At 49.7% G+C, this 26,572-nt stretch overlaps 1 protein-coding gene across 5 annotated transcripts; it reads right to left on the reverse strand.

Moving 5' to 3' along the window:
* Positions 1–56: 56 nt before the first annotated feature.
* LOC310683640 (protein DDI1 homolog 2) lies at positions 57–24,957 on the reverse strand. 5 transcript variants are annotated; one of them, XM_083453867.1, is made up of 11 exons: positions 24,656–24,957; positions 20,223–20,352; positions 17,776–18,033; positions 16,592–16,718; positions 15,282–15,409; positions 14,769–14,897; positions 13,946–14,049; positions 12,374–12,563; positions 8,501–8,564; positions 1,455–6,886; positions 57–1,187 (listed from the first exon to the last, which is right to left on the reverse strand). In XM_083453867.1, the coding sequence occupies exons 1-9, from the start codon at positions 24,791–24,793 to the stop codon at positions 8,548–8,550; spliced, it is 1,221 nt and encodes a 406-aa protein (XP_083309993.1). In that variant the 5' UTR covers positions 24,794–24,957; the 3' UTR covers positions 57–1,187; positions 1,455–6,886; positions 8,501–8,547. The 5 variants fall into 5 exon arrangements, with proteins under 5 accessions (XP_083309993.1, XP_083309989.1, XP_083309992.1 ...); XM_083453863.1 differs by lacking the exon at positions 8,501–8,564 and having other exon boundaries at positions 24,656–24,936; XM_083453866.1 differs by lacking the exons at positions 57–1,187; positions 1,455–6,886; positions 8,501–8,564 and adding an exon at positions 10,815–11,032 and having other exon boundaries at positions 24,656–24,935.
* Between the last annotated feature and the right edge of the window lie 1,615 nt (positions 24,958–26,572).

Genomic DNA, 26,572 nt, shown 5'->3' on the forward strand with positions numbered 1-26,572 from the left:
CAGCTGTGTTCCAGGTGTTTTTTAGTGAGAAAGGGAGGAAAAAATCCCAACAACCATTATGAGAAAACTTTTTTTTTATTTTTAAAAATGTTTTTACATGTTTTTCTTCTGATTGTTTATCCCCAAGTATTAAAAAAACCCAAAGAAACCAAAAGTGGGCTGCCAGTGGCAGTAACAGAAAACATAGCTTGATCAGAAAAACAGCAACAAAACTCCAAACGCTCCCACAATGCTGAAGCTGTCGGTGGCAAGAACAACCCAGCCCAAACAAGTAAGTTTATAGCCCAGAAGGGTGCATTGAAGCAAAACAGATTGAGGATTCCTGAGAGGCCCAGGCCACTGGGAAAAGCCTGAGCTCAAGGACAGACAAGTTCTGCTCAAGAATGGACACACTGAAATTACTGGGCCCAAGTTAGGTGCGTTCATTCATTTCAATGGGCCTACTTCGAGTAGGGCTAATGTTGGATCCAGCACCTTTCCTCTGTTCCGCATCTATCACACAGGGTTTATGTTCTTATGCAAGAACTAAACATTAGAGAGAACTTTCTCACAGTAGTAGCTGTTCCAACAGCAACTCCTTTGGAAGGTGACATAAATTCCTTCCATTGGAGGTTTTTAAACAGAGGTGGGATGGACACCTGTCAGGGAAGCTTCAGCTTTCCAGCTCTACAATTCTATGATTTTGTATCCTGACAGGCATTGGACATTTTCTCCATCTTGGCCCATACACTAGAGCAGAGCTTTCCAAACTTTTCATGTTGGGGCCAGACGTTTTAGACACGCATCATTTCACGACACAGTAATTCAGTTTTACTAGCAAACCGGAGGTTAAACGTGCCCCGTTCCAGCCCAGGAGGAGCATTTGCACAACACACCTACACAATGCAGCCAACACACTAACGTGTCGCGACCCACAATTTGGAAAGCTGTGCTCCAGAAGTATCCCTGTGGCATGCCAAGTTTCAGATGAGGTCATGCATCCTCTTCTGAAAAAGGCCCCGCCTTGGTAAGCTGTCCACCAGCTTCTGCAAAGTATTATCATGAATGGTGGCGGCGGCTCTGGCAACCTCTCAGATCATTATTTAAATAAAGATGTTTGCCAACACTCTTTTGTAGGGAAGCTACTCAAACTTATCCAAAACTTCTCTTACAAATTTGCAGACGCCGTTGCCTGTTAATGGAGGCAACTGTGCAGTGGTGCCTCGCAAGACGAAATTAATTCGTTCTGCGAGTTTTTTCGTCTTGTGAAATTTTTGTCTTGCGAAGCACGGTTTCCCATAGGTAATGCATTGACGGTTTCCCATAGGAATGCATTGACGGTTTTAAGAAAAAGGCGCAAGACGTTTTCGTCTTACGAAGCAAGCCCATAGGGAAATTCGTCTTGTGAAGCAACTCAAAAAACCCTTTCGTCTTGCGAGTTTTTCGTCTTGCGAGGCATTCGTCTTGCGAGGTACCACTGTATTTCTAAAAGAGGTACCCTATATAGACTAAAGCAGCCTATTCTACCTGGGTGCCCTCCAGATGTTTTGAACTGCAACAACATTCATCTGCCTCAGAATTCTTACCTATGGCTGAAGCAGATTTCCTATGAAAATCAGGCAAATCCATTTGTGGGGTAAGCTTCCCCAATTTCTCACGGTTAAAGCCAACCCAACCCTGAGGGGCTCAAGTTTTCCCAAAATATGAGGTTTTAATTATTATTATTATTTAAAAAGTAAAATATAATCAGCTCAAGATTCCTACCAGCTCTGCCCCAACACTGACATGAGCCAAAGGGCAGAGTTTGGAGCCCCAAATAGCCACCTGGGAGACCTTGGGTTTTGTGCCAGCTCAGGGCAAAACCGCTCAGGCCTGAGAGTTACCATCAGAAATGTGCTTAGTGGCAGAACACCTGCTTTACACACCGAAGGTTGCAGCTTTAATTCCTGAAGGCATCCCCAGCGAGGCTCGGGAATTTCCTGTGTCTGAAACCCTGGGCAGCTGCTGCCGGTCAGTGTAGGGCCAGGCCTCCAAATGCCTACCCCAGGACCATCTCTTGTATTAAAGCAGGCAGCCCTTAATGGCAAAGGGGAAGTAATCAAAGCTGGTAGAAGACAACCTTTAAGTCAGGCTTTGGGGCTGAAGCAAGTTGTAGTCCACAGCAGGTTCTTGCAGGAGGAAAAAATGGTAGTTGCAACTGAAGCCCATAAGAGCAGCCCTGAAGCTGGATCACCCCAGAGGGAGCCCAGGACAGTCCAGCCCCTGTTCTCTCAGTGGCCAACCAGACGTCCCAACAGGAAGTGAAGACAACCTCACTCTCTCCATTGTCCCACCACCCCAGCAGCTGGTATTCGGAAGCACTGGTGCCTCCTGACAGCACAGGCACAACATAGCCTTCATGGCTAGCACCCTCCCTGAATTTGCCCACTGGCGGCCCAGGCTGGTAGCCATCACTACACTTTGCAGCAGTGAATTCCACAGTTCCACCATGCGCTGTGTGAATAAATACCTGCTTTTTGTCTGCCCTCTCGCCATTCAACGGATGGCCCTGTGGGGTTCTACTGTTCTGAGATAGAACTACCAGCACCACACATTTTGGGTTGCCCTTTTTGCAGCTTCACAATATCCCATCGGAGCCGAGGAAAACAGAACTGTGCCCGGCCTTCCATAGAATCACAACTTTGGCAGTTTTATTTTCAATCTCTTTCCAAATAAACCCTAGCGTGGAATTCTCTCTCCCCCCCCAACTGCCACCCTGGACTAGGTTTCCACTCTAAGAGCCTTCTTTGTAAGGATTTCCCTCTTTACAGGAGGAAGAGATGAAGAGGAGGCAAAGATGTTCCTGGGTGTGACAAAAGAACCCCCCTATGCCATTACAAAGACGGAACAGAAATATTATGCAGACTTGCAGCCCAATTTTTGCTTTCAGGTCCCAGCTCACACCTACAATTGGAGATTTAATTAGGTTTAAGCCCTAATGAAGAGATCTCGGGTTGTGTCAAGAACCACAAGTCAAAGCAACACAGCTGCCCTGCCCTTTGAAAAATATAAAAGCCAATTGTCATTCCTAGCAGTTCTAGTGGCACTCAACACACACAGGTTCCTGGTGAGGCAGGGAGCAGAACAGAAGGAAAGCAAGACAGCTCTTGTATTAACTAGTAAAGCTAGATGGATTTGTGCTGGGGGCATGTTTTGCTTTGGGTCTGCTCTCTGCCATAAAGGGGATCTGTAATGTCTGAATGACAGAAGGAACAGAATAATGGGGTGGTTAGATTGGGGTATTGTTGAAAAGAGGGTGTCCGTTCTTTTCCTTCTCTCTCCTAGTGCCGTCGCAATATTGCTTTGCACCCAGGACAGTTCAGCCTGATTAAGTCTGGCACATCTCACCCATCTTTTCAGCGGTGGACTCGGACATTTTCATGATCCTCCGGAACGTTTTCTTCCCTGTCTCCACCATTTATTTTCTTTGCAAAAATATTCTCTTAGCTGTGTGGTTCCAATGAGAGCTTGGTTCACTCAGTGCAAAAAAAGAAACCACTCCCAATTGCTCGTTGCTTTTCAAACCCCAATGTAGCCATGCACCATTTTGGTCCACTGGGAACTAGATAATCGCCATTACAATGTAAACAGAGTACTGGACAGTGCAGCAAAATAATTACGCAAGGAAACACTCAAGCTGCAGAGTAGCCAGAGCGACAGAGAATTCACTAGTTTAAACCTGAGTCTCTTTTCATACACAACAAAGACAGTTTCAGGATTTTGCAGGGCCTGCAAATATAAAGCTGAGCCCCCTGGCTTGGGTCCAGGGGACCAAGGTCTCCGTGTATGGCATTCCCATGGCAAACATGATACCTGATGTACCTAAAAGCCATTTCAAGAAGGGATGCCTGCTGGAGAAAAAGGCTTCTGGGTTCCTCCACCTCGGAATGTGAGAGGTTTATACATACACACCCACTGGGGCCCAAATGTCATCATCTCCCACTGTATTAACTTCGGGACGCCTTCAGAACTGGTTGATAACCCAACAGCACCACATTCCAGCCCTCCCCCTTGAAGCCAAACACACACCAGGAGAGGCCCAAACAAAAAATAAATAAATTTAAAAATAGGGGGAAGGGAAAGAGTGTTTCAAAATGGACAACTCTACTGCCAAGATTTGGGTTCAGCCCCTGGGCCTCAGTGGTTATTCCTGCTCAGTGGTTTTTTTCTGGGGGGACGCAGGGGTACACACACCCCTAAACATTTTGTGAATCTTTGTACTTTTGTCCATTTACTGCATTTATTTTTCCCAGATCTGAACTATAAAATGGTGATTTTCTTGAGTCAAAATGAGGACCCCTAAACATTTTTTTTAGGGGGGGGGGAGCTCTGTTCCTGCTTCTAAGTTGCCAGCCTGACTGCTCATTAGCAAGGCAAGATACGGCAGCAGAAATCCAACCCAACAGTCAAGCTTGCAGGGGTGGCCCCTACCATTCTACTGGCTGCGACAGATTTAGGGGCTCTCCTTAACCAGCCTAAGAGCATGCAAATGGAGTATTCTCTCAGGGACCTTTCTGATCACCACACCCGCTCCATGCAGAGCGTGGATGGTGGCATTCTTGGGGAAGTGGAGTCGCTTCTGCCAGGGTCTTGGCAAACTCATGAGCTCACCTCCTCAGCTTCTGGAGCTGGCCCTGGCTTGCCCACCCCACCTTGCAAAGCTGCATAAAGCACCCCATTGTGACACTCTGCTGCTTGCTAAGCACCCAAGGTCCTGCAGCCCCTGTGAGCATCAACCCCATGGAGGCAAAGGATAGCCCAGAGAGCAGAGATCCTCCTGCCACGCCTGTTTCTGAGGGATTTGCTGAAGAAGAGGGACCATGTTCTACAGCTTTCTCACCTCTTAAGTTTGGCCTCTTCTTTTAAAAACAGGTTATTTAAATAAAGACTTTATTCCATTATACATTGCCTTAATCATCATCATAATCATCATAAAAAGCTACTGTTCTGATACATTACCAATGCTTTGCTCCTTTTAAAATGCCTAAATTCAACAAGAGAAAACAAGACAGAAGATACTTTGGCTGAAAATAAATGGTATTCTCTCTCTTTTCTCCTTTTTAAGAAAAAAAAGTGTGGCTCAATCATCGAAGCAGAATATTCTATGTAGTCAAGATACAGACTCTTTTTTTTTGGGGGGGGGGGGAGAGTATAGGCCAGCAAGCCAGGCCGCCTTCCTGCCACGGTTACGTAGGAACGACTATATTCTTGGCTAGCAAAATGAGGAGGGCAAGGTCTGCATTTCCGCCGGCATGCTCCAAAGCCTCACCAGCTTCCTGGGGTGTAAAGCCGGCCCCCACAATCTGATCAATGTCTGCAGCAGGGAAAACAGAGGGCCAGGGGGGCACGAGATCTGGGAAGCCCAGAGGCAGCAAGGGGCCAGTTGGCTCGTCGAGTGGCCCCAAAGCACCTGCATTTAAGGTGTCTGGTGGTCCGGTTTCTTCCGGGAAAGAACTCTGAGAGCTCAGACATGCATCTTGACCCATGCTGAGATGCTGGCCCTGCTCCAAAGTTCCACCACCCAGAACTAAACGAGGAGGCTGGCTTTCAGAACATTCACAGTGCGGAAGCTGAGCAGAAGATGCCGATGGGCTCAGGGAGAGGGAAGTGCTCAAAGCAGAAGATCCTTGGATGACCAGAGTCTCCCGTTCAGACGTCACAGCCAACCTGTGGGCCTCCTGGAGGTCAATGGACACTTGTATCCCTGCACTTTCAGGGATGGGGAGTTCCACATTCTGGCTCTCAAGGCTTGCACATCCGTGTTCCTCTTTAAAGATCTCCCCACCTGCCGTTTGCTCTTCAGGGGCAGACGCGGACGGGCTGGTGTCTCCATGCCAAGGAGCGCTTAACTCCCCTTTGCAACTGACAGCAAGAAGTTGGTGAAGCTCCTTTAAGGCAGAGGAGAGGGAGACGTGTGGGTCTTCCGCCTGATCGGTCAGTTGGCCACTGGGAGGGGTGGCGGGTGTATCCGATTCAAAACATGCATTTCCTGGCTGCATCAAATCAGTGGTCGGAGTGGAGTCAACTCGCTTGGCCCATTCCACCTCCATCATGGCACATTCTGAGCTCACAGCGGCCAGTCCAAGGGAGCTCTGTGGATCTGAAGGGTCCTGGGTGGCTCCCACCGCAGGGTGCTCGGGCGGCAGACTCTCTGAGCTCCTTCCCTCCCCTGCAGAAAACCCCACCTCCCTTTCCATGGGGACGTTGTCAGGGCTCTGCTCTCCATCAGCAGGGGATGGGGAAACAGCCATCTCGCAGAGAGGCTCCTGGTAATCTGGTACCTTCTGCACACCCAGAGGCTGCTCATTTCCAAGGGTTTCACGTGCCTGGAGGTCTAATTGAAGCTTATGTGTTTGTTTCCCTTCCTGCTGCTCTGAAGGGAAGGGTCCGTCCAGATCCTTTGGCCACCCACAAATGCCCAGCAAGTGGCTTCCTCCCTCTCCTTCAACAGCAGGCGCCAGACCAAGGGGATCGTCTTCAGCACTGGGCTTCTGCGGGCTGCCATGAGAAAGTGGCTCTCGGTCCTGTGAATGAGGACGGGACCCCGTTCCAGTTTTTTCAGCCGGGGAAGCATCAGAATTGGCAGAAGCAGTATGGTTTGGTGGAGACAGAAGCGGCTCTTTGCCTTCCAAATTGGTTGGGCATTCAAGAAGAGAGTCCATGGACTTGGCCGCCTTGGGGCTAAGAGTCTCATCCTGGCTGCCCTCGTGGGAGCAAACAGAAGGCGCAGAGACTGAACGGTCAAGCAATTGGCTTGCCAGGTCGCCGGCCTTCGGACCCATCTCTGGAAAACGGACTGGACGTTTCGTCCCATCAGAAGTTGGTAGCGATGGCATTTCTAGTGAGGTAGTTTCTTTGTCACTATTCTCTGTACAAAGGGGAGAGGAGAAAGGGGGGGGAAGAGAGAAATGGAATGAGATTCTCCCTTTGATACATTCCATGAGCGTATATAAAACCTTCAGGAGGTACAGCCCATTAGCTTGCGTCACCGGGACGTGCTTTGGGATATGCACTCAGGGTACTGTTAAGAAATGCCCGGAGGCTGGATCAGGCCCAAGGGGGCCCATCTAATCCTCACAGTGCTCAACCAGATGCCCCAATGGGAAGCCCCAAAGCAGGACCTGAGTGCAAGAACACTCTCTTTCTACATGTGATTTCCAGCTACTAATATTCATATCCGAACTGCCTCCAACTGTGAAAGTAGAAAGGAACCACCAAGGTTAGTAACCACTAGGCAAGGCTCCTGTTTTTCCACCCGCACCCCAAGTATAGTAACACTGGGGGAAGAGAGGCAGGGGCAGCCTTTGCCCTTGCTTCGCAGGGGGCTGGACTAGATGACCATTCTGGCCCCTTTCCCACACTACAATTCTATGGGTCTGAGATTCCACTGGGTTGGTTTGGGACAAAGGGCCACTTGGCTTCTGTCAGAGCTGCCTCCATCAAGCAGCCGCCTCACCTTACCTCACCTGTCATTATTATTATTATGCAGCATGAAAGCAACAGCTGGCACCCAAACAGGCACCAGATATCTTCGTCCTCCGCCCCCTTCTTGCCCTTCTGGCAGGAAGCTGCCCCTACTGCTTTGGCAGAGATACAGCATATAAATAAGGCTGAGAATCAAGAGTGGCCACAAAGCTACAGGTTTCACTGTCTCCCCCCATGCTCCAACAATATGGAATTAGTGAAACCAACATTCTTGCTAACATTTTAAGAGTAGGCTATAAAGATCCAAAACTCTTTCCCAGGGTGAAAAAAGGAGAGAGGATTCAGTGGTAAAGTAGCCTGGCCATGTTTTAAAATATATTTTATTTCAAGGAGCTCGAGATCGTCTTGAAAGACAGGTGTATTAGAAGCAGCCCTCCCACCAGGCTGATATGCTCAGAACTAGGCAACGTGTTAGGTTTGAGGCTCGGGGGCCATCTAAGCTCCTGAAAGTACAGACCTGGATATGAGCCTCTTGCTCCCTGGTTAGTCAGTCTTGTGAGATAATCAATCCCAGAGCAAAAGGCGCTAAAAGTTTTGCTAGCTGAAATAAACATGACACTGCATTTCTGACTTATTTGGCAAACAGTCTTAAACAAGCAGCTGGTTCTGAGGTCCGCTTTGCATCTACTCACCTGAGAAACTCCCCGGAGACCGAACGAAACAAAACTCCTGCACTTCCCCCCACTTATCGGTTCTGGGGTGAACATCCAAAAAAGAGGCCAAGTCTGGCCAGTGGTGAGTTAAACCCTCAGAGAGTGGTGTTGAGTGTTCAGCTCCAGGCGCCACCAAAAACTACTGCACTCAAGTTGTCTGAATCGAGCACATCCACACAAATAAGCCCCCTCTGCAGTTTTCTCTCCTCTCTGCAGCAGACGCTGAGAAGATCCAAGAGCCTGCTCCACGCCGACCAGGGAAGATGCCAGAGTAGGCAGGAGCTCCTTTAAAGTCCCCACCCCTGCAACCCCCGTCAAGGAGATGGAAGAGCTCGGTGGAATACCTGGTCTGTGGCCCACTCCAGCGGCAGCAAACCCCACACAACATGCATCAAGGCTTCTGGCGTTCTGTTTGGATTAGGAGACAAACACACCAAACTCGGGTTAGCACACACGCACATGCACCACGACTCGGGAGGTGGCTTGCAGCCCTCGTGGGGGTCCTCATGCCATGGTCTGCTTTCCTGTCCCCTCCCATTCCTGCATGCAACTTAGCAGCTCCTCACGGCTGGGACTTCTTTTCCAGGAACGATCCTCAGCTATCTTAGCCTCACAATGCACACTGAATTGCTTTTTAGAATGGGTCAAGCACCGTCCGCTTGCTCTCCAGTCGACGTCTGGTGTGGATGGGCGCTGGCAGGGCTCCTGTCTTCTATTCTCAACTAGCATGGATTTTTGGCACTGCATGCTTCTGGGCCACTTTCTGAGCCTGAGCTCTGGGTTCCTCTCTGCCTCCCTGCCATCTAGATCTCGATGCTCTGCGAGGAAGGGACTCTCCAGCTGCCTGAAGATCTCCACTGCGCTACCTCTTCAGAATCTTTTCCTGGCTCTAGTTGACTCAATGGGCTTGCTAACCCTGTGCAGGCACTGCCCCAGCTTGTCCCTAGGGAGGGGGGCCACGTTTCCATCCTCTGCCGCAAACCAACAAAACCAAGGAGGGCTCAAGAACTAGACAGGGAGGAGGCCTCCGGCGTTGCCTCTGTGGGGTGGGGGGAGATTTTAAAAGTAATTCAGGATGGCCACACTTGCAGGGGTCAGGGAGGTGGTGCAGGACAGCAGCAACATTGGATGGGGAACACGGAGGAACAGTTTTCAAATGTGTAACTGCAGAATGGAATGCAAGCTTTCCTTTGCTAAAGATTTTCAAGGCAGAAAAGTGACAGTGGGCATCACAAGGAGTGACTCCACGTCTTCCCAGGGTTATCAAGTGCTGTTTTTATTTTTTATTTCATAATTTCTATACAGCTCGATTGTAAAACAAAAACCTCAAAGCGGTTTACAAAAAAGAAAACAGTAACGGTATCACACTAAGAAAAATTAACAAAAATAAAGAGTTTGAGAGAGCTAAGATAACACACTAACAGATCGATTCCTTACAAATGTAGAAATGGCATCTGTAGTAATGCCAGTTCAGCCAATCGAAGTTGTCGTGGGCATATATGGGGTAAGGCAATCTTGTTGTTGGCACCTGTCTGTCTCGAGAGACAATACAGTGCACCTCTGGGAGTGAAGTCAGGAAGTGTTAGCAGCACCAAAGAGACCTCTCCGGGATGCAAGCCTAGACCGTGTGTCTGGGGTTCCTGGGCTCCCCAGGTGACAAGACCCCGCCGCTCTTGGCCTCGCTGACGGTGGTCCAAAGGAAAGCAGAGAAATACGTCTGGCACCAGCTTGGCTTGCAGGAGTTGCTGGAAGGAGGCTGACAAGGCGCCATCCAACTGCCTTAGGGACTCCACTCCGGATTTCTGTTTCCTCCTTAGCCTTTCCTTCTCTCAAAAATATCCAGTGGAGGTTTTGGATCCAAGGTTTCCTTCTCCTAATTGGGCTACCTTCCCAGGTAGACAAGCTCTGTGCTCTGTGCAGTGCAACTGCTTGCCCTGCCCTAAATTCCCTCCAGATGTTCTTGGGATGCCTAGTCGCTGCTTGCAGGGTCAGTGGCTGAGGATGATCTGCATCAGCCTGCCAGCTGCTGAAGCCTTCTTTCTCTGCCCCTTTGCCACAAGCCCTTGGGCCCCACAGAAGCCTCAGCCTGGGCTCCTGGGCATGTTCCAGGGTTTATGTGGCACATGAGCAAAAGCCTATCAGGTGATCTTGTAGGTAAACAAACATTAGCTTCTGGAAAGAGCATCTAAGCTGCGTTTCACTGCTGTGGGCGAGAACGTGGTCAAAGGCTTTCCACATCACCCCACATGGCAACCAGACAGGCCTGGTTCAGCTTTACAAGACTGAATGTGCTGTGGAGTAGTGGCGAATGTTAGAATCCACCACTACTCCAAGCCCCTAGCTCCTAAACAAAGGGCCATCCTCCTTTTCCTGAAACACCAAAAATTCTGGTGCATTTCAGGTAAAGAATTATAATGCCACAAAATCACAGCAGCCACTAGTAAGGAGCACTCACTAGGAGCCCTCTCAAATGCCCGGGAAGAAGCACTGGGGGATGGGGAGAAATAGCCTGGCAGAGAAAAGGGAGAGAAGGTGGAGGAACGGCAAAGCTGTTGCTTCGAGACAGGCAGGAAGGCTGCCTGCCCCACCCCCTGCCCTCCTGTCTCTCCTCGAGGTGGGCCAGGGGTCTTCGAACAAAACTCGAGACTGAGCTAGACGTGTTGGAACGGGAGGCTTTTAATGTCAGGACTGGAGTACAAAGCAATTCCCCTGGCACGCTGTTTTATCCAAGATGTAAGGCCCGGGTGAGGGGAGTGCCAGGCGCTAGAAGATGACGCACTGGGAGGTCCTGTGGCGGGCAGAGGCTCCCGAAGACAGGCGACGCTCCCTCCGCAGTCTCCTCTCCTCCTGTCTTCTGACTCGGATGTCTCGGGCAACTGCAACTGCAACTAACGCATCCAGAGGTGGTGGTGGGGAGGTGGGTGAAAGCGTCAGTCAAGGTCCTCGCATTTTACCGGGCCATATTTGGTCCTAGCTTTACTTCAATATGGGACGCGGGTGGCGCTGTAGGTTAAACCACAGAGCCTAAGACTTGCCGATCAGAAGGTCGGCGGTTCAAATCCCCGCGACGGGGTGAGCTCCCGTTGCTTGGTCCCTGCTCCTGCCCACCTAGCAGTTCGAAAGCACGTCAAAGTGCAAGTAGATAAATAGGTACCGTTCCAGCGAGAAAGTAAACGGCGTTTCCGTGCGCTGCTCTGGTTTGCCAGAAGCGGCTTAGTCATGCTGGCCACATGACCTGGAAGCTGTATGCCGGCTTCCTCGGCCAATAAAGCGAGATGAGCGCCGCAACCCCAGAGTTGGCCATGACTGGACCTAATGGTCAGGGGTCCCTTTACTTTTACCTTACTTCAATACACTTAGCTTTGCAAGAGGGGCTGGGCCACAATGACCCCGTGGGTCCTTTCCAACTCTCCAGTTCCATCCTACGATTCTGTGTGTGCTGTTCTGCTGCAATGGAGGACACCTAGCCTGGCTTGTGAGGAAGGGACAATCTTGCTTTGGGACCAAGGTGGAAGCAGGGCCCCCAGAGAGCAGGAAGGGGCCTCTGGTGCCTTCCGAGTCTTATTGGTTGAGCAGCCAACAAAGCTCCGTGGCCAGGAAGGCAGCCTTGGGCCTGGGTTCATCATTCACTGGGGAGCCTTGGGAAAGCCAGTGTCTTGCAGCCGAGCCGACCTCACTGGGTTGCTGTAAGGCTAAACCACCACCACGCTCCTTGGCAAGTGGGTTACAAAGGTAACTGCGATTCCTTCTATAAAATTTCTAAGCAAACGGGGTTCTGCAACTTTCAACTGATTAACTGGTTAGGTTAATAAGGGTTTAATAGATTAACAAATTAAAAAGTCACAGGCACCATCTCTAGGAGGCGTAAGGAAGAAGCCTCTACGCTTGGCATGCTCTTAAACCAGCTTGGTGCTCTCCAAGTGCTTCAAACTACAACTCCTCTCGGTCTCGGCCTTTGCAGTGGCTTGCACAAAAACGGCCAGCCAGGTTGGCAAAGGGGAAACGAGGGAGCCTTCTGTCAACAGAAACACAGAGCCAGAACCTTGGGCCCATCTAGCTCAGCACTGACCTACACTGGCTGGCAGCAGCTCTCCAGGACAGCAAGCAGGGAGGGGCTCTCCCAGCCCTACAGCTAGAGATTCCAGGGACTGGGCCTGGGGCCCTTTGGCATGCCAAGCAGGTGTCTTGCCACTCCACCTTGCGTATCCTTGCCGTACCTGCTTCGTCGACGGACTTCTGTATGGCTTCTGCCAGCTCCTGGTCTGCGATCTCCTCGGGCCGCACGTCCTCTCGCCCCGCCCCGTAGGCCAACCTCGCACACTCGGGGAGCTCCCCCTCCGGCAGGAAGGTCGTCTGGGAGCCGGTAGTGCCAATCACCAGCACGTTCTTCTTGAGGTCTATGGAACACTGGTGGTGGGTGGGAAGGAGCAGAGATCCTGGTTAGGGGACACCAGGGGAGCTTCATTGCCCTTCAACTGCAGGCAATGCCCTAATGCCAGACAGCTTCAAAAGCACCCAGGGAAAAACAGGGTAGATGGCCAATGCCCTACAAATGAATGTGACAGGTAAAGCATTCAAATGCCCTGAATCCATTCAGTTACCTTCCCTCAGTATAACATAGAGACCATGGTTTTTAACCATCTTGTTTAACCATTATGTCTATGACACAAGTAGTTCCAGTTGCAACCTTCCTCGCAGTCACATACCTGTGGCTTAATTATTTGGCTTTATTTTATATTTGTTTTTGTTGGGACAGTGAACAAAAATAATTTTATTTTTCTTATAATAAATTCCTACTGAATTTTCAAAAAATATTAACATAATGAATTTGTCTTTTCTTTACTTCCCACCCCATTTTCCATGGTGTTTTAATTTCTACCCCCTCTGCTGCCCACTGCATTCTATTTCTTATGCCAACACATCAATACTGTATTCTCCAATTCCTTCATAATTCAAATCCTGCACGCGAGGTCATCGAACTATAATATCTCTTTAAGTAGTCCTAAAAGGGCTTCCATACTTCCACAAAACTATCATTGTTAGATTCTCTTATTCTGGCTGTTAACTTTGCCAATTCTGCATAGTCCATCACCTTACTTATCCGTTCTTCTTTGGTGGGAACTTCTTCCTTCCAAGCGGTCCTCTATTGTATATGGACTTTGTATACTGCTATCAAATCCTGATAGCAGTTAATTTGCAGGATTTCTGTATGACGCTTAAAAAGACCTATTGAAGATACAGTGGTACCTTGGGTTAAGAACTTCGTTCGTCTGTTCTTAACCTGAAATAGTTCTTAACCTGAGGTGTGCTTTTGCTAATGGGGCCTCCTGCTGCCGCACAATTTCCATTCTTATCCTGGCGCAAAGTTCTTAACCTGGAGCAACCACTTCCTGCTTAGCAGAGTTTGTAACCCAAAGAGCCTGTAACCTGAGGTATCACTGTACAGTGGTACCTCGGGTTACATATGCTTCAGGTTACATACGCTTCAGGTTACAGACTCCGCTAACCCAGAAATTGTGCTTCAGGTTAAGAACTTTGCTTCAGGATGAGAACAGAAATCGTGATCCAGCGGCGCAGCAGCAGCAGGAGGCCCCATTACCTAAAGTGGTGCTTCAGGTTAAGAACAGTTTCAGGTTAAATACGGACCTCCGGAATGAATTAAGTACTTAACCCGAGGTACCACTGTATTTGGTTTTTTAAAAAGGATAGAAGCTGCTGGGCAAAGACCACACACAGAGACACCCACACATACACATTTCAGAGGATGCTGCCGCCTTTGCCAGCCTCACCTGGTGCCTCTTCAGCATGTCTAGTCCCAGGAGCATATCCATGGGCTGCTCCTCCAGGATGGAGAACGAACAAGGCAGGAAATCTCCTTCAATCTGGACCTGAGCTAAAGCAGATTGGGGGTGGGGAGGAGAGAAGAGAGACTGGCATATTAACCAAACCAATCCAATTCAAATAACTTCATTGTTCTAGCCGTTGGCCATGACAAGTCGCATTAACGTAAGCAGCTGCCCGAAGCAGGATCAGGCTAGAATTCCCACCCAAGTCCAGCACCCTGTTCTCCCAGTGGCCACCCACAAGCAGGATTCGAACACAAGAGCAACTCTTCCCTAATTGTGATTTCCAGCCACTGGCACTCATAAACATTCAGAGCAATATTTCATAAATATCACTGCAGACATGTCTGAGATCATGGTATTTCCAACAAGTGGCTCCTGTCCGGGTTTGTTCAATGTTGTGAGGATCCTTAAAATGTGCTTTTTTGGGGGATGGGAGATTATTGGGTTGTTGTTTTTATTTTGATTATGCATTTTGCAGTTCTGTGAACCGCCCTGAGACCTCCGGGTATAGGGTGGTATATAAATTCAATAAATAATAGTAATAAAATAAATTTCCTGCCTCTGACAGCAGAGGGAAAACAGAGCCCCTACCCTCCTCTGTGAATCTAGCTAATGCTCTCTGCAAGTTGGCGGTCATCACTGCCTCCTGTGGGATAAGAGTTCCACTTTGTGCTGCCTGCAGCAGCCTCGACTCTGGCTCTGGAAGCAGGGAGCTCCCCGCCCTCCCTGCCCCGCCAGCCAGCTGCAAGGAATCTGCTGCCCTTACCCAGGTGGACCCTGCCAATGATCTTCTGGGTCCCCACGCCTTTGGCAATGCCTGCCCACCTCCGGTCCACCAGCCGCATGATGTTGCACCTCTCTGCGCACGCTTGGCTCATGATGGTCATCTGTGCCCCTGCCAGAAATACAGCAGCCGGTGTTCAAAGGCACACCCAACCTCTTCCCAGGGAGCAAAAGGGGCAGCTGTCCCATACTCTCCCCATTATGGGGGCAATGCTTGGGAAAACATTTGCCTCTGGGAGCAAGGCTCTCCCCTCCTTCTCTCACAAGCACAGCAGAAATTTAGAATTAAGTGCACAGGACCAAGGCAAGGGGTTGTAACCAACAGAGGCTTACTCAAGAGTAGACCCAGCACTGGAAGCAGCCCAATGCCTTGCTGGGTGACAAGAGCAAGTTTGGCATAGTGGTTAGTGTGTGGGACTAGGATCCAGGAAGCCAAGGTTCAATCCTCGCTCAGTGGGTGACCTTGGGCCAGTCGCTATCTCTTGGCCTAACTCACCTGAGTCCACAAAGGCTTTCACAGGGTGGCCATTGACTTTGCAGTTGATGTAGAGCATCACCACCTGGCCAAAGCTCTCCGGGGCCTCCTCCATGGCAATCGTCATGTTCTCCTCGATGTTCTGCTGCCTGGATCCAACATCAAAACACGGGTGAAGGGCAAGCATTAACCGCCAGCACCATGGATTGGGCTGACTGCCACGTGCTCCATGCCAGAAGCAGAGGCAGAGCAACCCCCCGGGTCAGAAGGTGAAGCTGACAACAGGGCTGACCCACAGCAACACAGCAGGCCTGGCCTCGTGCAGGGCCGCCGAGATACTTCACAGGTTAGCTCTCTGTGTGCGTGCATGTGTAGAGATGCCGCCTGAGATTCTTTCCAACCTGCTCTGTACAGAGTCAGACCCTTGGGTCCATCTAGCTCACTACTGTCTGCACTGACAGGCAGCAGCTCTCCAGGGTTGCAGGCAAGGAGTCTCTTGATCAAGGGAAGTAATAGTGCCACTGTATTCTGCTCTGGTCAGACCTCACCTGGAGTACTGTGTCCAGTTCTGGGCACCACAGTTCAAGAAGGACACTGACAAACTGGAACGTGTCCAGAGGAGGGCAACCAAAATGGTCAAAGGCCTGGAAACGATGCCTTATGAGGAACGGCTAAGGGAGCTGGGCATGTTTAGCCTGGAGAAGAGGAGGTTAAGGGGGGATATGATAGCCATGTTCAAATATATAAAAGGATGTCACATAGAGGAGGGAGAAAGGTTGTTTTCTGCTGCTCCAGAGAAGCGGACACGGAGCAATGGATCCAAACTACAAGAAAGAAGATTCCACCTAAACATTAGGAAGAACTTCCTGACAGTAAGAGCTGTTCGCCAGTGGAATTTGCTGCCAAGGAGTGTGGTGGAGTCTCCTTCTTTGGAGGTCTTTAAGCACAGGCTTGACAACCATATGTCAGGAGTGCTCTGATGGTGTTTCCTGCTTGGCAGGGGGTTGGACTCGATGGCCCTTGTGGTCTCTTCCAACTCTATGATTCTATGATTCTTCCCAGACCTACCTGGAAATGCCATTAGGAGCTGAACCTGGGACCTTCGGTTTGCAAGGCAGACACTCTGCCATTGAGCTATAGCTCTTCCTCATAAACCCAACAGATATGGGCTTGAGGATACCTGTTGTCCCCCACCTCCTTAGAGGTCAGGGAGGCGCAGGAGTTCAGAGAAGGCTCAGCCAGGAGGCGACAAAACTGCACTATGTTTGCTCCAGGTTTGAAACCAACAAGCCACTTGCACCCCCAGGGGTGTCTCCCAGACCTTTGCCTACCTAATGTCCTCCTCGATCTTGGCCTGAGCCTCAAGATCAAAAGGGTCAGCGGAGAACAGGCGAATCCTCTCCTGCTCCCGGCGGGCTCGATCTTGCTGCTGCTCCACAAGCACCCGGGTGAACTTCTCTAGAGTAAGGAAAGACATTTACAATAGTGACTAAATTATTTATTATTTATACCCCGCCCATCTATCTGAATTTCCCCAGCAACTCTGGGCGGCTCCCAATCAAATGTTAAAAACAGTACAGCATTAAATATTAAAAACTTCCCTAAACATCTTTCTGCCTTCAGATGTTCACAATGAGGGAACCGCCAGAAAGCCCTCGGCGCTGGATCTCAGAAAAAAAGATGTTAATCGACTAAGTAAATTTTATGTGAAAATAGTTTTGGAATACTGCTACAAAGATTTATATGGAAACTCAGCCAGAGGGATTTGAGGAAGAAGAAGAAGAAGAAGAAGAAGAAGAAGAAGAAGAAGAAGAAGAAGAAGAAGAGTTTGGATTTGATATCCCGCCTTTCACTCCCTTTAAGGAGTCTCAAAGCGGCTAACATTCTCCTTTCCCTTCCTCCCCCACAACAAACACCCTGTGAGGTGAGTGGGGCTGAGAGACTTCAGAGAAGTGTGACTGGCCCAAGGTCACCCAGCAGCTGCATGTGGAGGAGCGGAGACTCAAACCCGGTTCACCAGATTACGAGTCCACCGCTCTTAACCACTACACCACAATGGCTCACTTAACAATGTTAACTAAAGTGGAATTATTATAGCCATGAATAATGCTTGTTTGTTTATTCTTGATGGTTTTTTTTTCCTGTTTGTTTGTTATAAACTTGGAAAACTAATAAAAAAAAATGGGGGGGGGGGATACAATAGCAACTGGCAGCCACAGCTAGCGTTTCTGTGGCACGCCTCAACAGCTCACAAAGCGCTCCACGTGCACCACCCAGCTCCTGTTTCTTTCCAAACACCCCTCACTTCCCTCCTCTCCCCAAATCCTCGTCAGTCTGGGAGAGTGCAAAAACCAGGAAGTCAAACCATGCACCCACCCACCCATCTGAGCACAGCCATGAGGCTAAAGCACCCATTCTTCTGCCCGCCCCGCAGCCTTCCAGCAAGTTACCCCAAAGAATCCAGGGGGTTTCTTCTCCTCCGGCGCAAACGCCCCACGCCGGGAGAGATACTCACCCAGGTCCCCGCTGAGCAGAGCCTCTGCTAGGGGTGGGTTGCGCTCCTTCAGCAGGGAAAGCTCGTGGGGATTGGCCAGCAACATGTCTCTCAACAGCGCCGGGTTGTCCAAGCCCTGCGGTGGGGAGGGGAACTCGGGAGGAGACGGGCCGGGCTGCGAGGAGGGCTGCTGCACTGGGGGTGCCAGTGAGGGCAGCTGGGTAGGCTGGCCTGAAGTCCCAGGAACTGTGATGCTGCTGAAGTCTATCCTGGGCAAACCTAGGCAGAGGGGAATTAACAGAACAGTTAATACTAGCCCTGGTGATTTTTACCGTACTGGGGGGGGGGGGAGGACCCCAAGGCCCAATCCCCTCTGATACACAAATATACCAGAGCTGTCAACTTTTCCCTTTTCTTGCGAGGAATCCTATTCGGAATAAGGGGAATTCCCTTTTTAAAGAAGGAAAACTTTGACACCTATGCACATATACACACACACTCAGCCGTGCCAAGTATCCAGCCTCCACAATGTAGTTCAGCAGGTTGACAAAATAATAGAATCACAGAATTGTAAAGCTAGAAGGGACCCCCAGTGGTCATCTAGTCCAACCCCCGGAAATGCAGGAACCACAGTGACATAGTCCTGGACAGGATGGCCATCCAACCTGTGCCTAAAGTCCTGTTATGTAGGAGAGTCCACACCCTTCTGAGAGTGTTTGGTCCCGGAATTATTTAGGTATGCAGTGACAGCAGCAAGAATTTTGATGGCCCAGAAATGGAAACAGGAAGAAATGCCGACTAGGGAAGAATGGAGAATGAAGCTGATGGAATATGCAGAAATGGACAAATTGACGGAAAAATTCGGAACCAACGCAAGCAGAGATTTACCAAGGACTGGAATAAATTTACAGAGTATATCAAAAATGTATGCGAGGAGCAACTAACGCTTGTAAGCTTTCAAGAAGCTTTGTGAAAATGATTGACTGAAATGTTGCTTGAAAGATATGATAAGATTAAGATTGGTAAAGTGCAATATAAATTTAAGAAATGTGAGTAGTAGTGATAATATGGAAAATTGTCAAGATAGGCTGAGGGAAGTCTAAAAGATGTATATGTTAGAGGCGGATGTTAAATATGGATGGAATGTATATTGGAAACTGAATAAAAATTAATTATAAAAAAAAAGAGTGTGTGTTTGGTCACTGTCAAACAACTCTCCCTGCCAGAATGTTTTCCTGACGTTTAGCCAGACTCTCCTTTCTCGTAACTTGAACCCACCAGGTCCTGCCCTCTGGAACAGCAGAAAACAAGCTTGCTCCATCTTCCATGTGACAGCCCTTTAGATATATGAAGATCCAGTCAAGAGACACAGCAATGGTAGCTCCGGGATCACAGCAGCCTCTGCCACGAGGAATTTCCTGCTTTTTCCTCCTGGGCAAGCAATGGCCGGCTCCAGGGAAGAGGAAGCTCACAAGTGTCCTTACGGTCTCAGCATGTGCAGAGCATGACAAGGAAGCAATGCTCAAGAGTGGAGCAGCAGGAACAGCGGTGAGCAGAAGGCAGTTTCCCAAAGCAGGACAAGAGGAAGAGGCTGGCTCAGCCCACAGTTTCATAGAGTTATAGAATGCAGGAATCCCACCCACAGCTGCCCCTGGTTGGGCTCGAACCACCAAACTTCTGGTTAACAGTAAGACACACTGGCTCAGAAACCTTTTAATGAAACTGTTATTTAAGACAGTGCAATAAAAAAATTAAGATCTTATATATATATAAAATGAATGTTCATAAATGTACCAACCAAGCACAAACATAGATATGTGGACCACATGTCTGGAGCAGCACAGGAAGACCGCCCTGAAACCATTTTGACTCCCAAACTGACCAAATGTTTTCTCTGCAAGGAGGGAGGGCAGGAATTGGGTAATCACCATTTCAAAGGAATGGGCAGACTACCAGGAAAGGCAATCAGATAAGGCATTATCAGATAAACTGGCAGACAGGAAAAACAACAACATTCAAATTTCTGTTGTAGACCACCTTTTCTGTGATGTAGGTATGATGTATGGAGGGGTGGTCTTGAGCTCTAGGGCAGGGAATTTAAAATGTCTGTATAAGGGCAGGCACACCTTTGTTCTGTGTCCTCCTCCATCCTCCTGCAGGAACAGGAACACCCTCTTACAACAGCTTTAATAAAGATCAGGCTTACTAGCTGCTTTGCTTCTCAATATTCTCTGGTTGGCCTCTGTTATTTTCTCCTACCAATAGGGAACCCACGTAAGGACTCTATACGGGGCTCTTGGATACCCCATAAGGGGAAAGGGGCAGATTTTGTTTACAACAACAGCAAAATTAAATGGTTAGAGAATCAACAGACTCCTAGGCTCAATGTGACCTGAGTGCTGTGGACAGCCCAGACCACGGAGAAGTCTGACAGGGACAGGGTGGGGTGAAGGGGGAGCCTTCCTCACCGGGAAATGGGGCTGGGGGCCGCACCCCCGCATTCTCCACTTGCTGCAAGATCACCACGTCGCCGTCTTTCAAGCCGTAAGAAGCCAGTGACCGGTGGTTGTCAGTCAGGGGCTGCTCTGCATAGACAATCTGGGAGACAAGGGAAGGCTGGTTAATAAACAACTCACCACATCTGACTAGGAGAAAAGGACTGCCAAGAAAGCTCAGACACGAGAGAATAAATGTCCGCACTCCACTGCTGCCCGGACACACACAGGATGGAAGATCCCCAGAGGGATCTGTGAGGACCAGGCCTTAAGCAGGACAGACTCAGCTTGCCTCACTTTTGCTAGCCAACAGGGTGCCAGAAGAATGAGGACTGGGGGCTTGTGCTGTGCTTTGGACTGATTCAGGAAATGTAACGCAATGTTTTCCCCTGTGGATCAGAGGAATCAGATGTCAATCAGATGTCAAGGAGATAAAGAACTACACAACTTTTAGAAGACATCCGAAGGCAGTCCTGTATCAGGAAGTTTTTAATGTTTGACGTTTTATTATGTTTTTATATGTGTTGGAAGCTGCAACCCAGCTGGATAGACGGGGTATAAATATTTTCTAAAATTAATTATTATAAGAAACCTGGCATTTGCGGGAGGAACTCCTTCCACATTTCCCTGAGCAACCACACTCAAAACCACAGATAATGCTATCGTTATCTTGCTTTGCTTTGGAAGTCAATGGCCTGAGAGATAACACTGAAACACAGGACTGCTGGCTATCAGGTGAGCGCCTTATGACAGCTTTGCATCTAAACACTTTCAAGGCAGACAAGAGGTGGCAAGAAAACGCCATGTCAGCGAAAGAGCAGGCTTGATGGAGGAGGGAGAGAGGGCTTTGCTGAATTCCCCACACAAAGCCTCAGGCAGGTAAGTATCACTTTCGCTTTCCAACTTATAGTTTTGACATCCCATGGCACAGCCCAGGAGCAAAAGAGCCACACTTGACTCAAACAGTTCACAGAAGCAGCCAAGTCAGGGCTCTTCTCTGAACAGATCCAGGTTATGAAACACACACTACTTACACCAGCCAGCCTGGCGCGGAGCAGGGAGCTCTTTGGCCTCCAGGAAGTCGCTTCTCCTCCCAGTCCCAAGACACCATTAGGAGTTGGCAAAAGTCGTGCACACCTCTACCGTGGGATGCGTCATTCACAGTGCAAGATGGGAATTCAAAAGCAGCTCCTCCAGAGCCGCCCACGAGCCTGAGCAATCTTGCCCAACTGGCACAAAGGATTGTGGGTGAGCCAGTTCTATCAGAGGCAGGAGCCACCTCCGTCAAGGGAGGGGCGCCAGGAAACGCAGTAAAGGCGAGTGCAAGGGGTTCCAGTACCAGGAGACACCTGGCCAGCTCTCTGAGAGGTGGGCATGGACTGGGCTGGATCCCTCAATGTTTCACTGGGGGAACATCTGCCCCCCTCCCGCAACCCACCAGCCCTGTTCCCCTCCAGCTTCCTTCTATCACCAGTCCATAATGTGCAATATGAGAAGGAGGCAGGGAGAGAGATTGAGGAGGCAGGACAGAAGGGGCGTAAAAGGAGGCCCAGTGAGTCAAGGGGGGCTCCCTACTCTGAGACAAGGATCCGGGGGCCCATCTGCAAGGTCCACGGTGTTTACTGCTCCATGATGTTTACTGCCTGCATGAAGGGAGCAGTTTAGCTATGGAGGCGGGAGAGAATTCACAGCTTCCCACAATCTTAAAATAGACGGTCATGATACTCTGGCGCAAGAGTCCGGGGAAGGACCTCACGTTGCCAACCCAAGATGAGCCGGACACTCACTCCTCTGTGCCAGGCGGTTGCCTCATCCTGCAAAGTCCTGTTGACTGCAAGAGACTTCCAAGCTATGAGGTCTTCCTTTTGACTCCCTACCTTCCCATGGGACAAGGTTGATTCCAACTAAGCTCTACTCCAGATAAGACCCACTGGCATTGGTTGGTCTTCATTCTTTTCAGGTGTGTAGGGCCTGATGCACTCCTGAGAAACATGAACCACACCACGGAGACTCCTCTGGGTGGTTACAGGGGCCAGATCAGCATAACTATCTTCTAAGCTGAATTATTATTTATTTAAATTTACTACTTGCCTTTCACCCTAAGAACCCAGGGCAATTTGCAACTATTTAAAACACAACATTAAAAACTGTTTTTAGTCTGGTGCCAGTGTGGTGTAGTGGTTAAGAGCGGTGGACTCCTAATCTGGGGAACTGGGTTCGCGTCTCCGCTCCTCCACCTGCAGCTGCTGGGTGACCTTGGGCCAGTCACGCTTCTCTGAAGTCTCTCAGCCCCACTCACCTCACAGAGTGTTTGTTGTGGGGGAGGAAGGGAAAGGAGAATGTTAGCCGCTTTGCGACTCCTTCGGGAAGTGATAAAGCGGGATATCAAATCCAAACTCCTCTTCTTCTTCTTTTAAACAACTTACAATCACAAGAACAGGGTCAAAGCCCAGGGTAAACACAGACAATCCTAAAAACCTAGCCTCTCTACCTTAGTGGCAAAGCCCCTTCTTGGCAATCAGCAGGTCCCACTGTTCACTTTCCACCAGGATCTCTAGGTAGGGCTGCGAAAGACCAAGGCATGAGAGCAGCTGCTAGTCTGTGTCAGGCACACTGGGGCAAACCGGTTGACTTGGCCCAAAGCAACTTAAGCTGCTTTCATTTTTACAGACCCACAGCCGGAGGAAGTGCGGCCCACCCCAATCCCTGATGCAAGATGCTCCTAGGAGAGCTTGGCAGGGGCTTTCCTCTCCCACTCTGCTTTTAACAAGCTGCACACTGTGGCACGCACAGAGCGCCGACACCGCCTCCTTTATCAGTCTCTCGTGAAAAGCCAGACAGAGTTTTATCACATATCATGAGGAGCCACAAACAGAGCCAGCTGCAATACAACAGACACCCCACCAAGGATGCCTCCTACACAACCAGAGCACAAGTTGTTGCTGGGCTACCACCCCATCACTGGCCACACTGGGAATTGGGAGTCTGACAATACCTGGAGAGCCACCAATGCCACTTGCTTTTACTGGCCCTAGCTACCTCCAATGCTATTTTCCCTTCTTTTAACGCAGGGACTGAGAAACCGCAGCCCCCCTGGATGCTGCTGGCCTTCAGCTCCCTGCTTATGCAGGATCACTGATGGGAGTCCAGCAGTGTCTAGAGCAGTGGTGGCCAAACTTGGCCCTCCAGCTGATTTTGGATTACAACTCCCATCCTCCCTAGCTAATAGGACCAGTGTCCAGGGATGATGGGAATTGTAGTCCCAAAACAGCTGGAGGGCCAAGTTTGGCCACCACTGCTCTAGAAAGTTCCAGGTTGGGAAAGGGTGCTTTGATCCACCTGGAAGACACCCATCCAATGGTAGCTAGGCATACTCGAGAATAGCCCACACTGAAGCCAATAATGGGCTTATGAAGCAACCCCACCCCATTAGATGCAAATGGGTCTACACTTGAGTACAGGTGGCTAACACTGGACAGATACTGTCCATTTGGTTGTATAGCCAATGTGGGTCCTACTCAGCGGAGGCCCACTAACAATAATTTGACTGAGCTAGTCTTTATTCATTTAAAGAAGTCTGAGATGAGCTAGTGTCTTATCTGGACTGTGCTTGGCACTGAAATTTGTTGATTTCTTTGGCAACGCTAACCTTACACAGAGTGGACACAATTTTAATAAATGGGCATGGGTAACTTTGCTCCATTCCCTTCAATGGGTCTACTCTTGGTAGAACTTACATGGATATGACCCACGGGGTTGGACACCCTGAAGCTTTTCGGAGGGGGACAACTATCCCCACCACTGCTTTACTAATCATACTATCTTTACCATATTCACATACCACTTTTTTGCCAAAGGTGCCCAAACAAATTGCAGTTTAAAAGGCAAATGGTGCAACATGTAAAGAGGCGATTTGCATGTGACTTACACACAGGACAATTATTTAAAAATAAATAAAACATGACTAAAACCTTAAGAAAACATATATTGGGGGGGGAGAGAGGGAGAAATACACACACTGCTGGGTCAAGACCCCATTCACCCAGCTGGGGAAAGCCGGACCCATGCATCCAAAAGGTGAGCTCTACTCAAGAGGAGACCCTTCCATAGGCCTGCAGAGCTGGAAGGGGTCAGGGACGACTAGGGTCATCTAGTCGCACCCCCGCCCCGCCCTTGCAATGCAGGAACCACAGCTAAACCCGAAGTTGATTAAAAAGCAAGGAAGGCCGGACTAAGCCGCCCTCGTTTTAAAAGAGGGTCTACTCGGAGTAAGAGGGGGAGGCGCGAGAGAGCACACACAGAGAGACACACGTGCCCCTTGGGCCTCGCCTTATTTCCCCCCTCCCCCCTCTTCATGTCCCAGCCCCGGGCACGCGCCCTCCTCCCCCTCCCGGGCGCGCGCTGACCTGGCTCTCGGCGGCGGGGATGCCGGACTCGAGCTCGCAGAGGGCGCGGAAGTTCTGGAGCTCGAAGTCGGCGTCGACCTGGAGCGAGAAGGTGAGCTCGGAGCGGTCGCGCCGCAGGCAGAAGACCGTCAGGAGCATCGCTCGGCCGAGGGGTTGCCGGGTGGGAAGCGAACGCGCGAAGGACGGCAGAGCGGATCCGGAGCCCGCCTGGCTGAGCCCCAGCTCGCCCGCCTGCCTCGCCTCAGAGACGCCGCAAAGCGACGCCGCGTTTACGGCAGCGCCTCTTGAACGCCCCGCCCCGCCCCTCCGTCGCAAAAGGACGGGCAGGTGGGCGGGGACAGCGCTGCGCCAGCGCGGCGTCGCCCCGCCCCCGGGGCGGAGACCTTAGGGGTAGGGGCGGGAGGAGGCGGCCACGGCGTCCGACTCCGTCGCCGGAGTCGCGATTACAATTTTAATGGAGGCTGTGGATTAAATTTAATGATTACTTAGTTAAATATGTTAAGTTAAATTAACTGAAAACAGCTTGCAGATCCTTAATTGGCTCAGGATTTTATTTATGTTAAGTGTCGAATTAATATGTTTAATTTCATAATGTGAAGATCTAAGGATGTTAACGTTGAAGTTAAAATTTATAAGAACTGTGATTTGGAAAACCGTTAAAAGGGCATGCAACGAAATTCAACCAAGGGAAAGCGAGGAAGTCACTTAACAATGTAAACAGCTGTGTAATTTTCAATAAGGCTATGATTTATGTTTGTTTGTCTTATGTGTTTGTTTGTTTATAATGTTGTGAAAACCAATAAAAAATTTTTGGGGAGGGGGATTTTTTAATGGAGGCTGAGTGGCAGGAAGGTAAAAGATCGCTGGACGGTTAATAATAATAATAATTTATGGTGGCTCATCAGAGGTGCTGATGGAAGTCCAAAAAGATTGCATTAAGATGTGAAGTTCTGTGGAATGTATAATAATTGGTATGTTAAAATTAATAAAAATTAATTCACTACCGAGAAGGCCCTCTGCCTGGTTCCCTGTAACTTGACTTCTCACAGTGAGGGATCCGCCAGAAGGCCCTCGGTGCTGGACCTCAGTGACTGGGCAGAACGAGGGGGGGTGGAGACGTTCCTGCAGGTATACTGGACCGAGGCCGTTTAGGGCTTTAAAGATCAGCACCAACACTTTGAATTGTGCTCGGAAATGTACTGGGAGCCAGGTTAAGTCCAGTCAAAGGCAGCTACGGGGTTGCGGCGCTCATCTCGCTTCAGGCTGAGGGAGCAGGCGTTTGTCCGCAGACAGCTTTCTGGGTCATGTGGCCAACAGGACTAAACCGCTTCTGGTGCAACACGGGACACCGTGACGGAAGCCAGAGCGCACAGAAACACCGTTTACCTTCCCATTGCTGCAGTACCTATTTATCTACTTGCACTGATGTGCTTTCGAACTGCTAGGCTGGCAGAAGCTGGGATAGAGCAATGCGAACTCACCCAATCACTCAGATTTGAACCGCTGACCTTGTGATCAGCAAGCCCAAGAGGCTCTGTGGTTTAGACTACAGCGCCACCCGCTCCCTCTCCCAGTACTATCCAGGTGTCACTCAAGGCTTCTTCCTACTGCTGCCACCACCCTCCTCCCCGGAGCCTTCAGTCTCTGCTGCAAACTGGGCTGCAGAGATCCAGTGCTGGTCAGTTTGTCCCAGGCTGGCTGACTGTTGGGCGAGGGTGGCCTTTTCTTACTGTTGAGAAGCACAGTTGCCCCAAATGTAGTTAGATTGCATTTGTTCAAAACTCTGCTTTATATTTAAATCAAAATATTACATAAAACACCCAAACTGAAAACAAAAGTAAATTGCAGAGCCATGCATTTTCAGGATTCAGAAGCTACTTCTGGTTCTCCCCCCTTCAAAAAAAATGTGTGCCCTAT

This window comes from Podarcis tiliguerta (assembly GCF_965153285.1).
Source record: "Podarcis tiliguerta genome assembly, chromosome: 8".
Lineage (NCBI taxonomy): Eukaryota > Metazoa > Chordata > Lepidosauria > Squamata > Lacertidae > Podarcis > Podarcis tiliguerta.

Bases quoted from the DNA above. Each gene is read 5' to 3' on its own strand.
- LOC310683640 (XM_083453863.1), bottom strand. From the start codon at position 24,793: ATGCTCCTGACGGTCTTCTGCCTGCGGCGCGACCGCTCCGAGCTCACC. The intron at 20,353-24,655 runs GTCAGCGCGCGC...CTTGTCTCCCAG, and splicing joins TCCCCGCCGCCGAGAGCCAG to ATTGTCTATGCAGAGCAGCC. The intron at 15,410-16,591 runs GTAGGCAAAGGT...TGTTGGATCCAG, and splicing joins AAGATCGAGGAGGACATTAG to GCAGCAGAACATCGAGGAGA.